At 46.2% G+C, this 17,966-nt stretch overlaps 1 protein-coding gene across 1 annotated transcript in view; it reads left to right on the top strand.

The window, feature by feature from the left end:
* Nucleotides 1-17,966, top strand: part of Tbc1d2b (TBC1 domain family member 2B) — a 70,958-nt gene that overhangs the window by 31,857 nt on the left and 21,135 nt on the right. Inside the window, 3 exon segments of the mRNA XM_052716745.1 lie at nt 10,404-10,567; nt 12,785-13,020; nt 14,052-14,435. Coding sequence (XP_052572705.1) covers nt 10,404-10,567; nt 12,785-13,020; nt 14,052-14,435 — 784 coding nt within the window.

Genomic DNA, 17,966 nt, shown 5'->3' with positions numbered 1-17,966 from the left:
TGACAAAAGTGACTGTATTTATTCGGCTTACAATTCCAGGTTGTACTCCACAACTGTAGAAAAGTCAAGGCAGTCAGAACCTGAAACAGCTAGGCAAATCCAGACAGGAGCAGAGAGGAAGGAATGCACACATGTTGTGCTCAGCTCACTTTCTCCTCTTACATATAGTCCAGGACCCAAACGACTCTTCCCACATCAATTAATGTAATCAAGACAGTCCCCCACAGACTTGCAAGCACTCTTACCTACTGAACCATCTCCCCAGCCCCAACTGTCATCTGTTTGATCCTAGCCATCCTACTAGTGTGAATCAGCTGATGTCTTATTGTGGAACTGGTTTACATTTCCGTGATAACTAACAACATTGAGCATCTTTTCCCACGTGGCCATTTGTGCATCCTCTTTAGAGCAGCATTACGTTGGATCTGTTCAGATCCTTTGCCTGTTTTAAATAGTATTGGCTTTTTATTATTGAGTTGTATGCATTATTTGAATGGAGGTGATTGATCAGTGTTGGCAGCAATACACTTGTTTAGACACAGAATCTCAAGAGACTTGGCGTAAGTTAGAAATGGGAGTTAGCAGGAAGGCTTGTACTCTGGGTTTGTGGAGCACGGGAAAACTTTGTGCTCTGCTGTAGGACCCAAGCTCTGTCAGCTATGCCGCAGCAGTCCTGCTGGGTGTTCAGAATGCCCCAGCAGCGGCCACCCAAGGATACACTGTTTCAGCGAGTGTTCTCCCCATACCTCTTTCTGTGTATGCCTTGGTGCTTGGTCACATATAATAAAGCATTTTTGTGTGCGTTTTCTTTTCTTCAGACATAACTTTGTATTGGAACTGAGTAGAATATGGCAGAGGTCTCCAGACCTCAGAAGACCAGCACTTGAGAAAGAGATCACTATGAGGCTTTGTCTATCTACTCTGCCTCTGCCTGGACAGTGGTGTTGCCCTCCTGGTCCTGCTCTACTCTATTCCCTCAACATTCTGCCCCTCTTGCCTCCGACCACATGCTCACCCTGAATCAGAGTCATGGGTAGTAGCTGCACCAAATGTCTTCGTTTGACACTTGAGGGTTTTAGCATTGTGACTCTAGTTTGTCCCTTGGGTAACTCTTTTCCAAAATTCTCCTTCTCTGAGCCTCTGCATTCTGGTCATTTGCTTCCCTCCTCTCCATCTGAGAGCCTCTGCCTCACCTTGTACCTGTCTATCTGGCAGGGACCCTGTTTCATCTCATGGAGCCCCACTTGCCTTGTGGATGTCTGACTCATCTGAGGTAGCCCCACTCACTATCTCCCAACCCCCAAGAGAAGGGGGTGGAGGAGGCAAGGGTGGGGCTGCCTCCCCAGGCCCTGCACCATATCATGCTTCTCAGTAAACAAAGCGTTCTTTGTTCCTAAAAATGTCAGGAAACCACAGCGACTCTTGCTTCATTTTTCAGGTTAAAAAGCTGAGGCTTAGAAAATTAAAGTGGCTTGTTCAAGGCTGCATTACAGGAGTGCATGACAGAACTGAAGAGCACACCCAGGACCCTTTACTTCGTATTCCTTTCACTCTTCACCATCACGTATCTGGGAGCTGGGCATGATGGTATATACCTACGATGGCCAGCCTGGGTTGCTTGGCAAGATAGAGTCTCAATAAAATAACAAGAGCGTCTATGGAGGACTTTTAATTAGCCGGGTATTTATACTTGTGCAGCCCCATCTGCCCTCGGTGTGCGACAGTAGGATGAGGTGCAAACAGGCCTCTAGTACTGGGGACTTCCCATTTCCTTGAGCTTAGAGTGACTATTAAATATTTGCCCGGAAGAGAGAACACATGTCCCTTTTGTATGTGACTGATCTCAAAGCAAGTTCGGCCGGCATTAATGTCGGCAGGAGCAATTGGAGCTGCGCTGTTGTAGTGTTGTGTGGTGGGAGAGGCAGACTCCTTGAGAGAATGCTCAGCTGTGCCACTTCATAACCGCTCTCTCAAGCAAGCTCCTCACCATTCTGTGCCTACAGTTCTCATTTGTAAGTAATCATGCATACCTCGTGGGATGGCCTGGATGATGATAAGTTAACAGGAACAAACAACATGGAGCAAAGCCTGGGACTCAGTTTTAAAGAAAGTGAATGTCGACACGTTTTGTCTCGTGGTGAAGCCCTCTTTGTGGAGTTCTGCAGACTGCTTTCTGCAGAAGCGGGATGCTTACAGAAACAGGATGCTCAGACAGATCTCAAATGCTTATGTTTTTTCTTTTCTTTTGACTTCTGGGCATGCTTTAGGAGCTTAAAACAGAATGATCTGGGTGAATAGAGAACCTTTTTTTATAGTTTCAGAGACTGGAACTTGCTAAGCAAGCTTGGACCCTCTGAGCTACAACCCCAACCTGGAGAGAACCTAATGACCTTAGAAATAGTAAAGCTATGTTTCCCTAAAAGGAATGGCTCAAAAGTTGTATTTTTGTAATGGATTCAAACTAGTACTAAAATTGATTGTGCTCGGGGTTTAAGGATGAGCATGTGCTTATGTGTGCACATGCATTTATTGTGTTCATCAGTTTAGTTGGGGCCCTCTATAAGGCTCACCTGGTGAACTGAGAGTTTAAATTCCACACTGTTATACAAGACTCAGGGGCCCTGTGCTCTGCTCCCGCAGCTGAGCTACAGATTTGCCAGAGTCTAATAGCTGATGCTATTTTAGTGACTGACTGTTCAGTTGTTGTGGCAGAGCACCATGACCAACGCAACTCAGAAAAGAAAATGTTTGATTTGGGGCTCATAGCTACAGAGGGTTAGAGACCCCCTCAGAGTGGGGGCATGAGAGTGGGCAGGCAGGCAGGCATGGCACTAAGCAGTAGCTGGGAACTTGCATCCTTATCTCCAAGTAGGAAGCAGGAGAGGTAACTGGGAATGACTTGAGCTTCTGGAACTTCAAAGCCCATCCCCAGTGACACACCTCTTCCCACAAGACCACACCTCCTAATCCTTCCCAAAGAGTTCCTCTAACTGGGAACCAAGTATTCAAATGTCTGAGGGACATTCTCCTTCAAACTGCCACTGATGCTTATTATGTGAATGAATCACTTAGTAATCCCTTAAAATATGATGTATTTTCTATTAAAAATAAGTTAGATGCTTAGGGAGGAAATTGATAAAGGTGGTCATGCCACTAAAATATTGTTGAGAGAATGTGGATGACATGGTTGGAAGGAATCAGAGAAAAAGAAGAAGAAAAACTTGTTAAAAACCTGTAAGATTCTAGGCCTACATTGTAAGTGTATGTCTTTATTCCATTAAGAGCAGCAGCAGCAGCAAAACAGGATTGGAAAAGCTGGGTGACATCTTAGAGGTGTGGTTTATCCGGGCAGGGCAGACTGCATCCAGTAGCCCTGGCAGGCGCATCCACTTACTCCGGCATAGGCGCCTCTGTTGGAGGTGTAGTTACGTTTACTTGGTTTCCTGCTCTGATGACTTTCTTATTTAACCTAGCCACCATCCAGATCACACCAACTGGATGAAGCTAGAGCTTGCTGGGAAGGTGTGCTCACCTTTCTAGGTTGTCTCTGCTGCGTCTTTTACTGGTTCTGCTGCTGACTGTGTCCTGGACTCTTTGTTTCTGCTTTCCTCAAGACCCCTCAAACCTGGTAGCAATGTCACTTATATATGTGACTCAGGTTCTGGGAATCCACTGGTTTTGCCATCTAGGGCTTTGCCTGGTGACTCATCTCTTTCAGAGCCCCATTGCAAAGAGAAGGCCACCCCAGCCCAAACCAGTGCCCAGATATCTGGTGCATTTGGGGAAGTCTTTCGTGTCTATGGCTATGTGGTACTTGCTAATATTTTCCTTGTTTTAAGGCATAGCTCAGTCTTGCCAAAAACTAGGAGGATTGTATAGTCATGTTGCTACCTCATGGGTGTTTTCAGAACTAGGCCTTCTGGAGGGAAGCACAAGGATGGTGGTTGAAGAAGTTGGCCGGGTTGTGTGTGTTGCTATGTCAATACTCTTTCCTAAGAGCTTCCTGGAGCATAAAATTGTTTGTACCTAGTACTTCTTGCCAACAGTCTTTCCCATCTTGATTGGAACCATGCACTTCGCGTTCATTAGCAGGACTACTATAACTTTAGAGAAATCATGGTGGTTGTGGCTTGCAGACTGGAAGACCTTAGCCATGGCTCGGATGACATCTGACTCAGTCTAGGAAACCAGACCCCAGAGAATGTCAGTCCATGCCTTATCCAAGGCCACCAAGCAGTTAACCCAAGTCTCCTATTTTAGTTAGAGTTGGGGACTCCAGGAGGAGGAACAGTCAGTGTGTTTTGGGCCTGCTGGATCCACTTGTTACAGGAGCCAAGTTCTCAGTAGCCTGGGTCAGTTCATTCTGTTCTCTTAGCCTTTCAGAGCCTCCTCATTGCCTCAGATAACCCAGCATGACCTCCCCAACTGAAGATCTTTTCCTGAGATTTAGGTGTGGACATTGTGGGCAGTGGGCATTATTTATCCCTTCCGTCATGGTGGCGCTTTCCCCTGGTTCCTGCTTTCTCTAGCCTCCTCAGCACTTCTCCGTCTCCCTTTGGAACACTGGGCATTATGGTGGGGGTCAGGGGGTAGGCCCAGTGGTTTAGAAAGCACAGCCTGGGCCCTCGATCTTCTCTGAAATACTCAGAGCTTGGACCCTCTGGCCTAGGTGAGCCCAGAACGTCTGGCCTGCATGCTGCCACCCACCAGCTTCATTCAACCTGTCCTTTTTTCTTAGTCTTGTGAAAGGCATGCATGCTTAGAAAGAAAGAGGCCTGCTCATGCCGAGGAGCTCAAAGCTAAAACTGAGGCCTTTCTAAATCCACATTCCAGAAGTAGCTACTAGAAATGGAATTGTGAATGTAAGCACTCTGGAATTCTCTTTGCCTGATAAAAGAGAACCTGCAGTATACACTGTCTTGATGCCTTAGTGTTCTCCTGACTTTTCTCCTAGACATGTTTTCTGTGTGACAACCAAGTTGTGAGGCCCACTTGGACCAGAGCTGTGCCCTCACCTGCAGAGTGAGAGCTTGGCAGTGATGGGGTATGGACGACAACTTCATGATTCTTGGAATTGAGACACTGTATAGTCTGGAATGGCCTAACTCAGTAATCTGTGGGGGCTGTTGTTCTGCGGAGTTCAGGGGTCTGGATGCGCCCTTTGTCTGACCTGTTCCCTACTTGTGGGTATCTGCTCATCGAGTCAGAGGAAGAAAGGCTGAGTCACCTTCAGTGAGTGTCGCTGGAGTTTTCTCCAGTCCTACCTGGCCCATGGTCAGGACAAATCTTTCTCACCTGCCAGTCCCGCAGCCACTCAGACCCAACAGAGTAAACACACAGAGACTTATATTGCTTACAAACTGTATGGCCATGGCAGGCTTCTTGTTATCTAGTTCTTCTATCTTAAATTAACCCATTTCTATTAATCTATACCTTACCACGTGGCTTGTGGCTTACCGGTACTTTTACATCTCGCTTCCTCTGTGTCTGGCTGGCAACTCCTGACTCAGCCTTCCTGTTCCCAGAATTCTCCTCTCTCTTTGTCCCACCTATATTTCCTGCCTGGCTACTGGCCAATCAGCACTTTATTTATTAACCAATCAGAGCAACACATTCAGAGCATCCAGAACATCCCACAGCAAGTGAGGGGGTACCTCCTCGTTTTTGTTTTTGTTTTTTCTGACATTGGTGTGAGGGAAGAGAGCTGAGTGCAACCCTTTGGGGTAGCTTGCTTCCTGCCCCCTTCAACCTTCTGTAAATCCAAACCTCCACCTTAGCCCACCTTTCACCACTGAAAAAGGTTGAGGTGCTGGCCACAGGGTGGCCGTGCAGGCAACATGTGAACTTGTAGGCTCAGGAGAGATTTGATGGGACATTTCCAAACACTTCTCTCAACTCCTAAAGTCCACTTGCTCGTCGAAATTACAGTGAGAACTGAGTATGTAATTCCTGTGTTACTTGGATATCTTTATATTTATTTGTTTTGGAAAGTGTGGCACAGTGTGTTGCATAATAAAGACTTGGGTTCTGCCAAGAGCACACTCACCCGGAATGTGGTTCGATAGTACTTCAGCTGAAAGAGACTTTGCTTTGAAGCCAATCTCATGTCTCCATTACCCAGGCCTTGGCAGTTGTCACAGCACTCCAAAGCTGTCCCTCAGCTGCAGGGGTTTGCAACAGCCGGGAAACAAACGGGGGAGGAAGGGGGGGGGGGGGGAGCAGAGTACATGGAAGTCAGTTATTGAAACTGCCTCTCTTCCTGCCCAGGCTGAGTGTGGGTCTTCTCTGCTCTCATTTCTCCTTTTGACTTCAAGAACAAGAGCGGCAGGCAGAGCTCAGTTACTCCTCGGCTCCCTGCTCACTGGCAGTGTTCTTCAAGAAAGACACAAGAGCACATTTTGAAGCTGTGGCAAATGGCAAGGAGGTTTCTAACTCCTGAAACATGTTGTAGAAGAACAGGATACAAGGAGTTCTGGGCCTGGAAACTGTCACCAGAATGTCGGGGCCGGATCCCAGGTGCTGGAATGTGCAGGGGTAGATAAGGCATTTGTGAGACTTCCTTTTCTTCCAGAGCAACTATTTTGCAATCGTTTTCTCTACAGTTCCGGGATGTTACGAAGCCAGAGTTGACCATGACAAGAGTGTGGTCATTAGGTTCCCCTGGGTATTGACAGAGCCCCTCTGTGTACAGAGCCAGGCACCAGAAAAGATTAGGCTTGAATAACATGGAACATGCTTACTATGTTTATTTACCTCTGGTCTCAGTTCTCAGTAAGTAACAGCGTAAAAACAGCTGCCAGTCTTAGAAAAATGTAATCACCAGGTTTTAGGGACTCAGTGTTAAAACGTGTGTGTGTGTGTGTGTGTGTGTGTGTGTGTGTGTGTGTGTGTGTGTGTGTAAAGTGATACATTTGCACATTTTGCCAATAGTATGAGAACCTACACGTGCTGTATAATTTCTTTGTGTTCTTCTAAAAGTTTAAAAATACTTTAGTGCAATTCAAACAAAAGGGGTAAACTGTGCTTTTAACAACACAGATATTAAGGGACTCAGATGGCTCAATAAGTAAAGTACCCGCTGCTCACGCCTGAGGACCTGATTTTGGATCCTCAGTCCCCATGTAAAAGCCAAGCATTGGCTCCACAGCTGTAACCCCAGTACTAGGGAGGAGCTCCGGAAAGGTTGCTGGCCAGCCAGTCTAGCTGAAAGAGTGAGTTCCGAGCTCAGTGAGACCTTCCATGAAAAATAGAGTGTGGAAGGGCTGGTGAGATGGCTGAGCAGGTAAAAGTATTCCCCAGCAAGCCTGGTTACCTGAGATCTGGAAAACTGTCCTCTGGCTTCCTTCACACGTGTTCCGTGGTGCACATGCCTCCCAGGAAAAAAAAAAAAACATGTTTATTTTATGAGTATGAATATTTGGTGTGCATGTATGTCTGTGTACCACATGCATGCCTGGTGCCCATGGAGCCCAGAAGAGGGCATTCTGGAACTGGAGTTATAGGCAGTTGTGAGCCACCATGTGGGTACTTGCTGGGAATCGAACCCAGGTCCTTTGGAAGAGCAGCCAGTGTTCTTATCTACTGAGCTGTCTCTCTAGCCAAAAACAGGAAGAACAAAGCAAAAACAAAATTAAATAAAAGAAGTAGAACGCAATAGGGAAAGATACTTGATGCTGATATCTGCCCCCCCCCACACACACACACACGCATGCACCGGAAAACACAGCTGCACATACACACAACCCACACCGGAACTAAACTATTGAGACAGAGCTGCTTTATGCTAGAGTGTCATCTGTCTAGTTCAAGCTGGAGCTGGCATCGGCTTTCCCTTCCCACCTGCAGTCTGCCTCGGGAAACACTGGTGACGCACAGATTCTTCTCCTGGTTGAGAAGCCATATTGAGGTGTGGTTTGCCTGTAGACTCACTTATTTTAGGCGTACAGGCTGGTGAATGTTCAAATCAAAATTTTTTCAAATCAGGACACATGCCTATGTATAATCCTAGCATGTGGGAGGCAGAGGCAAGCAAATTTCAGTAAGTCTATATATCCAGTTCTGTGCCAGGCCGAGCTACACGGTGAGACCCTATCTGAGATGGTGGGTGTGGGAGGGAGAGAATGCTCGCTCAGGAGCCCTCCACTAATCCGTGGCCTCAGACAGCCTCCAAGCCACTCACTCTCACTAGCTGTGCTTTTGTAAGAGTTTAAAATAAGTGAACTCTTTCGGCCTCTAGCCGAATAGTCATCGTTTCCTTGGCGTAACCCTTCAAGGTGACTGTTCCGTTTCACATTCCCACCAACACGACAAGGTCAGTTCCAGCTGCCCCACATCCTCCTGAACACTAGGAATTGCTCTTGTTCTTCACTTCAGCTGTTGGGGTGTGATGCATTTTTAAACTAGTATATGATAACTAACTTTTTTTTAAGATTTTTTTTTAGATTATCTTATGTGTGTGGTTTTGCCTACATGTATATCTGTGTACCACATGCATGCCTAGTGCCTGTGGAGGCCAGAAGTGGTTGTATGCCCTGGAACTAAGAGTTATGGATGGTGGTGAGCTGCCATGTGTGTGACGGGAACCAAACCAGTGTCATCTGCAAGCGAAACAAGGGCCCTAACCACGGAGCTACCTCTCCAACCCCGGTGTTCTCTTTTTAAGCCATTCATGGACAGATGCTTCTTGGCTTAGGGAGGGTTACATGATAGGGTTATGTCCTAGCAAGCCTACCATAAATTGAAGAGGCTGAAAGGCAAACATGCATTTCCTAGCTCTAACAAAGCAAACGTTGTGGCTTGGCTGCATGTACTCTGTGGAGTACCAGTTGTTCGCCCTTGAAATCACAGAGCTCACTGGAAGCCACTTCTGGCTTGAGAGTATCTTACTGCACATCATTAGTCCAGGAAAAATCAAGCTTCAAAGTATGGTTTGCAGTGAATGTGTATTGCTTTGGAACCATCATAAAGTTTTAAAATAATCTTAAGCCCAACTTTACAAGTTAGGAAACTGCTGTATTTTTCCCTTTTTAGTTTGCTTTGATCTCTTGGTCATTTTTAAAAGCTGAGTTGTTTGTCCATCTTACTGAGCTTTAAGAGTTCTTAAATATTCTGGATATGAGCCTTTTGTCATATATTTTTCAAATACTTTTCAAAGGGGAAAAGTTTTAATAAACTTGGTTTTTCCCGTTTTGTCTTATAGATTGTGCTTTCTGAGTGCTCTCTAGAAAATCTGTCCAACTTTGGGCCACAGAGATGGCTTAGTCAGGAAATAAACGTGACCTGAGTTTGGCCCCACAGAACCCATGTAAAAACCTAGATGTTGCCTGTAATCCCAGCACTACGGTGCTGGAGACAGGCAGATCTTTGGAGTTTGTTGGCTAGCCTAGCCAAATGGGTGAGCCTCAGGTTCAAAGAGAAACCCTGTCTCAGAAAATAAGCTGAAAAGTAATTGAGAAAGACAACTGAAGTTGACCTTTGGCCTACACAGGCATGTGTGCATACATACACACATACATATGCACATGCGTATAAAAAAAGAAAAAATCAAGTGTGAAAAGTACTTTCTCCTTTTCTTCTAGAAGTTTTGTGTTTTGGTGATTATATTTAAGTCCTTTAGGGGGCTTGTTTTGTTTTGGTTTGGGTTTGTTTTTTAGGGGGGTGTTTTTATTTTTGTTTTGAGACAGGGTCTCACTATATAGCCCAGGCTGACCTGGAACTTATGATCCTGATGCTTCGGTCTCCCGGGTGCTGGGATTATAGGAGTGTGCCACAACAACCTGTCTCTATAGTATATTTTTAATTAATTTGTATGTGTGGTATGAGGTAAGGTTCAAGTTGATTTTTTCCTATATATAACCAGTTTTTATAACCACATTTTCCCCCTGGAATCTTTTTACATCCTTGTTGAAGATCAGCTCACGATAAGTATAAGGAGTGGCTAACATGAATAATGCAGTGTGTGTTTTAGTATCTGCCTGTATTCATGTGCAGGAATTTCATTTAGGAAATACTGGCGTCTTTAGAAAGGCATTTTTCATAAAAACATATTTGTTGGTGACAGTATAAAATCCAGTGTGAAGCTCCACCACTTCAGAATAGCTGATCTAACTGTGCAGAAATTCATTGAGACAGATAGACTTTGGAGCTGGTTAATTTGGGTGTGTGACTTTTTTTAAATAAAGATTTGGGTTTTTTTTTTTTAAAGAAAAAGAAAGGTTCTTCTTCAATTTAACATGGCTCGCCGTGTTGGGTTGCTCCCCGTGATACTAGTATCAGTGTGTACTCACTAGCAATGGATATTTTCTTGTTTTCCATAGTCTCAACAATTGGTATTACCACGTCTTCGTTTTTATCAATCCTATATGCAGTTATGTTTAGTTTTGCCTTTTCTTGTTTTTAATCAGAAATTCAATGTCATCTTTCCGTCCTGGGAGAGGGCACAGTGAGAGTCGCCGGACTGTGTTTTACACCAATGAAGAGTGGGAACTTTTAGACCCGCCTCCTAAGGACCTAGAGGAGTCGCTGATACAGGAGGAAAGGAGGAAGCAGATGCCTGAGGGAAACAAAGGTACAGAATGCACCTGTGCTCTGTCACTCTGTGTGCTACCGTTTGTTACCTCCAGGGACATAACAGACACTTGACCGACACAGAGTCTTGTGTTATGGCCAGGGGGGTGGGGGGTGGGGATGGGGGGGTACTAATTCATAAAGGTTTGTGAAGTACTACAAGGAATAAATGTCCATCTAGCCCAGTGGCTGCAAACCTTCTTCAGGAGATAGAATACCTGTCATGCCTCTGTGGATCGCAGGCATGTCATACGCCTATAGTTCTAGGGCCTGGGAGGCTGAAGCAGGAGGATTGAACAATTGAGGGCAGCCTGGGCTGTGTAGCAAGACTCTGTCTCAGAAACACACACACACACACACACACACACACACACACACACACACACATCACCTTTATTTACAGAAATTTTAGATGTGCTTAAAAGGAACAAAACCTAGTCTCATAGATTCTGGAGAAGTGGTTAAATTAGTCATATTCCCATTACTGTAACTAGTAGCTGAGTAAACTAACTCATGTAGAGAAAAGATTTATTCTGGTTCACAGTTGTAGAGATTTTAGTCTATGACCAATTGATCCCGTTGCTTTGGGCCTGTTCAGGTGCATCGTTATGGGACTATGTGGCCAGGAAGCAAAACAGAGAAAAAGGAGTGGGGTACCACTGTCTGGAAGACTTCACATTAAGGCCCCTAGTTTTCATCATCTTCCAGTATCAACAAGCTGGTGACTTAAGGTGTTAACACATGGACCTTTGGGAGACACGCTAGACCCGAACAAGTCCCCAGGTCAGAAACATGCACCTCTGTGAGTTGTCATGAGGCAGGCACACCAGGTATCCAGTGCCACTTAGGTGCCAGATACTGTTGCCCCCTTCGAGTCTCTGCCTGACTGCAGGAGGGCACTGTGTGCTTCTAACAGCAGAGATGCCTTTGTGTCTCATAGCTTTAAATAATCAAAAGTTCATAGTACTTTTGTGTCTCCTGTTTGTATTTTGAGTATACATTTGAAGCATTTGAGTATACATTCATTGTAACATTTATTTGGACCATTTAATATGCAAAGTCACACTTTAAAAATGTATTTTTACTTTTTTTTTCACAGACAAAATCACATATTTAATCTCAAATCATGATAGTGGGTAATGAGTTCAATACTCCGCTTTCACAAATAGACATATCATCAAGACAAAAACAAAACAGAAACATTAAAGTTAACATCATAAAGTAATTAGACCTATCAGACATGTGCAGAACATTCCACCAAACACTATATTTTCTTCTCAGCAGCTCAAAAACTTTCTCTAAAATTGACCAATATGTGAACACAAAGCAAGTCTCAACAGATATAAGATATTTTAAATACTACCCAGCATCCTATCTAACCATCATGAATTAAAGCTAGATTTCAACAACAATGAAGATAGCAGAAAGAACATGAACTCTTAGAAACTGAATAACTAACTGATGAATGAAAACTGGGTCCAGATAAAATTCAACAAGAAAACTAACAACTTTTTGCAATGAAAGAGAAGGAAGTTCAATGTACTGAAACCTACAGCAAGTTCATAGCTCTAAGTTCTTACTTTTTTTTTTAATTTTACAATATAATTTAATTCTACATATCAGCCACGGATTCTCCCCCCTCCTGCCTCCCCCACCACCTTCCCCCCAGCCCACCCCCCATTCCCATCTCCTCCAGGGCAAAGACTCCCCCAAGGACTGAGATCAACCTGGTAGACTCAGTCCAGGCAGGTCCAGTCCCCTCCTCCCAGGCTGAGCCAAGTGTCCCTGCATAAGCCCCAGGTTTCAAACAGCCAACTCATGCACTGAGGACAGGACCCGGTCCCACTGCCTGGATGCCTCCCAAACAGATCAAGCCAATCAACTGTCTCACCTATTCAGAGGGCCTGATCCAGTTGGGGGAAAACATTCATTGTGTTTTGGTTTTGAGCCAAAAACAAATGAGTAGAAATAAGAAGCCCAGGGTCGCCTTGTGCCTCTCAGCTTAACTTAAAGGGCTCATGTCTTCTGTAAAGAGTGGTCCAGTGAGGACTCTCTGCTGGTTTTAGACCTATTGGGTATCTCTGCAATGAGGTGGGGCAAAGTGACATGGGCTGCCCTGCTTTCTTCAAGGGTTGACGAGTCCGCACCCCCTGAGAGTGATCCTGAGGACACCAGGAGAAGCTTTAACTTGCTCACAAACTTTTTTGTTTTAATGTAGGAGTCACTAGTTCGGGATTCTCCTTCGAGTTTGGACGGAACCCTTACAAAGGAAAGCGCCCCTTGAAAGACATAATTGGGTCATACAAAAATCGTCAGAGCAGTGGTGATTCCTCAATTGAGGGATCATCATCGGGTGGCGGAAGCCTCACGAAACCAGTCTCCGAGATGCAGCTGCAGATTGAAAGCCAGCAGGAAGAGCTGGAGCAGCTCAAGAAGGACCTGTCCAGTCAGAAGGTAGCTTTCTCCTGACTTCTGTGTGTCCCTTCAGCAGCCAAAGACCAAGGAGCCCTTCCCTGACGCTTGTGCTGCCAGGACCTCCATCCCGGGGCCTCCATCCCGGGGCCTCCATCCCATGCCCTGAGCTATGCCCATCATTTAGTCAAAGGCCCTACCTAGACTACGTGGAGGGAAAGGAAGGTTGCAGGGTGCTGCTATCTGCGCCCACACCCAGTTCCTCGGCCTAGAGTTCTCTGAAGTTTCCACATCCTGTTAGACAGAACTGTTTTTCTAAGCTGGTCAGACATTCTTCTTCCTAATTGCTGGACAGTTCAGTGAATCTTAGAGCCTGGATTTTTCTTCCCCCACCCCCAGCCTGTTTTGTTTTATTTTTAATTATCTGTGTGAATATGTGAATGCAGGCACCCATGGAGATCAGAAAAGGGTGTCAAATCCAGTGAGCCTCCCAGCATAGATTCTGGGAACCAGCTCAGATCCTCTACAAGAGCAGTATGTGCTCGTAACTGCTGATTCATTCTCTGTCAACCCCTGCCGCACGCGCGCACACACACACACACACACACACACACACACACACACACACACACTCACGTCCATTTATTTATTTACTTACTTACTTATTTTTGAGACATCATTTCACTGTGTAGCCTAGGCTGGCCTGGAACAATTGATCCTCCTCCAGCACTGGAATTACAGGCATGTGCCACCACACGGTACTTCACAGATTCCTTAGTACTGATAAACATGTGCCAGGAACCATTGCTAATTACAGCATGCACATCCATTATTTCCAGTTTCCTATTATTGTTCTCTTCAGACTGTATTTGTGGAGTAAATTTTTTTCCTCTCTATTTTTGAGGTCTTTCAAGAGGAAGTTCAGTATTAAAATGTTTCCAGTGAAGTTTGTTTCTGCATTTCCTCAAATTCCAGTGATTACTTACATAACGACGCTGTTATGATTTCTGTTTTTCTCCCCTACACCCGGGCTCTCCTACCCTTCTTCACCTCATCATCTTCTTGGCTCCTAGGAGCTCATTCGGCTGCTCCAGCAGACAGTCCGGTCGTCCCAATATGACAAGTATTTCACAAGCCACCAAATCAGCCAGGGGGTCCCGAGGGACACACTGGAGCTTCTCCACCAAAAAGACGAGCAGATCCTGGGCCTCAGCGGCCAACTGGAGAGGTTCAGCCTGGAGAAGGAGAGTCTCCAGCAGGAAGTGAGGACGCTGAAGAGCAAGGTGGGCGAGCTGAACGAGCGGCTGGGGATGCTGATGGAGACCATCCAGGCCAAGGACGAGGTCATCATCAAGCTCAGCGAGTGTGAGGGCAGCGTGTCTTCGCCCACCATGGGGCCCACCTCTCCTTTGGCCAGCCCAGCCAGCCGAGACCAGCTGGAGCTGGACAGGCTAAAAGTAAGGGCAGGGTGTGGGCTGGCTTTTTGGACAGAGATCCCAAACTCCGTTAGCTCCCTCAGTTTCGATCCCTAGAGGTACTGTCATCAGTGAGCTAGTCTGGGAAGGGAGCAGAGCTGGGGCGGAGCGCGGAAACTGACTTTACAGTCAAATTCTAGGCATTTTAAGGAACTTCCTTAGAAGAACTTCCAGCACTGTTAGCATTGCCGCTATTGCCTGGGACACTTCCAGCTCTTCTAGTCCCTTGCTTAGGAGGAGCTGAAACACCCCTCCCCTTTGATTGATCCCACTCTCAGGACTTCATTATGCCCTGGAACATATGGAGGTTGTCAGTTTCCCCTTCTGTGTACATGAATGCAAACATGGACTGAATTTGCACAGCCTCCCACAGGCCCGGGTAGGAGTATTGTCACAGTCGTCAGAGTAGGGTCAGCTGGGAAAGTGGACCCAGCTCCAGGCAGTTCAGAAAAGAAGCCTGCTTGGTCAGGGTCAGTGCCTAACATCAGAAGTCCTGAACTTGGAAGGGTGGAGCTGTCTTCCCAGTGTCCTCCTCTTCGATGGCCCAGGGATGAGAAGCAGGTTCCTGAACACGAGGGAACTGAGGTGATAGGCAGCAGATGAGGGAGGGGAGCATTCCCCCTTTGGGAAGCAGGGGAATGCTTTTAGGCCTGTGGACAATTCTGCTGGTCTAGAGTAGAGAGCTGAACTGTTTGGGCTGCTATGAGTAAGGTTGTAGAGGAGACCAGCATATCTCTGCTGTCAGCAGCTCCTGAGACTCTGCTGGAGAAGATTTAGGTAGACAAATGTCTACCTAATGGGGCATTAGGTAGAGCCCAAACAACTCCAGCAGACCACAAATAGGTCTTTAACTACTAGCCCCAGTATTTCCACGTGGCCATTGTCTTCTTGCAAATAATTTGGTTCCAGGTGTTTGGCCTAGGTGTGTTACTGTTGAGGCCATTACAGAGTGTGAGCATCATGGCTTCCAGCACCTTTCATTTACCAGCCGTGAGCTGAGTGTGTGCCGGGCAGGCTGGGGACTTCAGAGTTAGGAACACTGAGACAATGGCAGCACTGTTGGAATGTGTGACAACACCCTTTGGATACCCAGGCCAACATGGTTTATTTTTTTGGTGTGTGTGGTGTGTGCATGGGTGCACGTGTATCTGCAGGTGGACATGCACAGGTGTGCCCATGCACGTGGAGACTAGATACTGATATTCTCCTTCCATACCTCTCCACCTTATTTTCTGAGGCAAAGTCTGAACCCTGAGCTTACCGGTTGGCCTGGAAGCCCCACGGATCCCCCTGTCTCCGTGATTGCTGCACTAGGGTTATAGGAGTACCGTAGCACAAGGCTCTTACATGGTGTAGAAACCCAAGTGTAGGTCCTCATTCCTGTGCAGCAGACTCTCTGCTGGCTAAGCCCTCTCCACAGCTTTCTGTAGGATTGACTAATGAGGAACCAAAGCACCTTGTTATATTTATATCTACTATAGAACAGGCCTCATTATTTTATTTATTTATATTTTTGAGACAAGGTTGCATACTGTAGCTCAGACTGACTCGGAACTCATTGTAGCCCAGGATTGCCTCAGACTCAAGGTAATCCCTTCTATGTCCAGGGTGCTGGAATTACCAGGTGCGAGCCCCCATGCTTGGCTGCTTCTTATTTGTTTCTGTTTCGTTTTTCTTTTGACAAGTGGTCTTGGTGTTGCCTGTAGAAGTCAGTTTTGTTTATATGCTCAGCCTTAAATGTTCTGCTCTTCCTATGCATCCCCACGGTAGTAATTTTTTAGTGTTTGTCACGTGGGTTTTCCAGGTGGTCTTTTTGTTCTTGGCAGGAGCTAAGTGTATGGCACACATTTCCCCAGGGAGCTAAGCCAGGGTGTGAGAATAGGCTGTGTAGCTGCTATGACCACCGAACCTTTGAAGACGGCCAACTCACCTCATCCAAAGCGGGCCGTGTCCTCCTATGTCCTTGTGTGGCTGGGGTGACTTTGAATGAGTCATGGATCCTTTTCCTCAGTATTTCTCAACGTTTTCAAGCTGTGGCTCCAAAGTCTACACAGGGAATGAAGCCTAGTGGGGAAACGTCCTAAGTGGCTGGTAGTTGTTGGCTTCCTAGCAGGCAGGGCAGCCTGCCTAGGTCAGACCCTCACGTTGCTGGCATTGCTCCGCCCGAGCCTGTTACTGCAGTGAGATCCAGTCCTCCCCAGAGAGCGTAGGCGGCTTGCCCCGAGCTCAGCCATCCTCACGCAGTGAGCTCTGACTGGCAGTGACCTCATCTGTGAAGCAGTGCTGCTGCCCCTGGGTGTTACGAGGGTTGAGGGAAGTGGTCCACATCTGGACCTGGCACCCTGTGGAGTGTTTATTGCCAGATGTTATAATCAAGAAAGTGTACTGATGGCAAACGGTCAGAATTTACTTAGACTGGAGCACAAATTTTACGCTAAAGACAAAGTACACAGCCAGTGGGGACAGAGTAGCTGTCACTTAACCTTTCTCCTCACAGCTCAGTGTCTTTCCTTTCTCTCCAGCCAACCTTCTTTTAACGACCTGCCTTTTAATGATGTGTGTGTTCATTGTTTCCCAATACAGTATTTTTAAGATGCCAGGAGAGCCGAGAAAATGTCATCATTTGAGCCAGAAAAGGACACATTAGCCTTCTTTGGGGTCTGACATTTTCGCTTAAGTACTTGGGTTGCTGAGGCTAAGTTGGTACGGTGCAGGGGTTGGGTTGCAGGTGAGGAGGCTCAAGTACTGAGCCTGGCCCCCAGAGCTCGGAAGCTGGCTTCCCTGCACAGCAGTCAGTGAACACATAGCCTCCCTGACCCGGGTCTGTCTGGCAAATAACGTCAAGAATGGCTCCTGGGACTTGAGAGCTCTAAGTGAGATCAAGAAGCTCACATGCCTTGCCCAGAGTTCTGTGACCTATAGCATGTGTTCCATGAGTGCCAGCAAATCAGGGGCAGCAGGGAAACCTTCCCAGTTCTTCTGCATCTTATAGGAAAGTCTGTACCCTGGAGGAAGTTCAGTCTGGAGACTGGGGAGTGTCTGGAGAAATATTTAGAAATGGACAGGGGCAGAGGGAGGGTGTGGTTACAAAAGATGGAATTTATAAGAAGTCTTTAGAAACCACAGCCTTAAAGATGGTTCTGATTCATCTTTATTTAGAAGCTTCTTTGTTTTATCATGAGGATGGTCTAAAGCAGTCAGTAAACTTTATTTCCAGAGCATTTTACATAAAACCTCTTCCCTACCCAGCCACACCTGTACTTCCAGTTGAACAGGACAAAACGTGTGACCACGGGAGGGAAAAGCAGGCCAGATCCCTGAGTTTGAAACCAGACTAGTCTACATAGTGACTTCCAGAACAGCCAAGAATACATGATGGAGAGACCCTGTCTTTACAAAAAAAAAAAAACTTTGTCTCCAGCTTGTTATGTTCTCTCAAATACAAAATCAATGTCGCAGAAGTGACCAGTTGGCCATCCACTGAAGAGCCCATTTTGTTCTTGGTTATTTGTG

The sequence above is a fragment of the Peromyscus californicus genome, unplaced genomic scaffold (genome assembly GCF_007827085.1).
Source record: "Peromyscus californicus insignis strain IS unplaced genomic scaffold, ASM782708v3 Scaffold_11__1_contigs__length_118956290, whole genome shotgun sequence".
NCBI lineage: Eukaryota > Metazoa > Chordata > Mammalia > Rodentia > Cricetidae > Peromyscus > Peromyscus californicus.
Note: the sequence above shows the minus strand (reverse complement) of the source record. Positions and strands in the feature narration are given on the sequence as shown.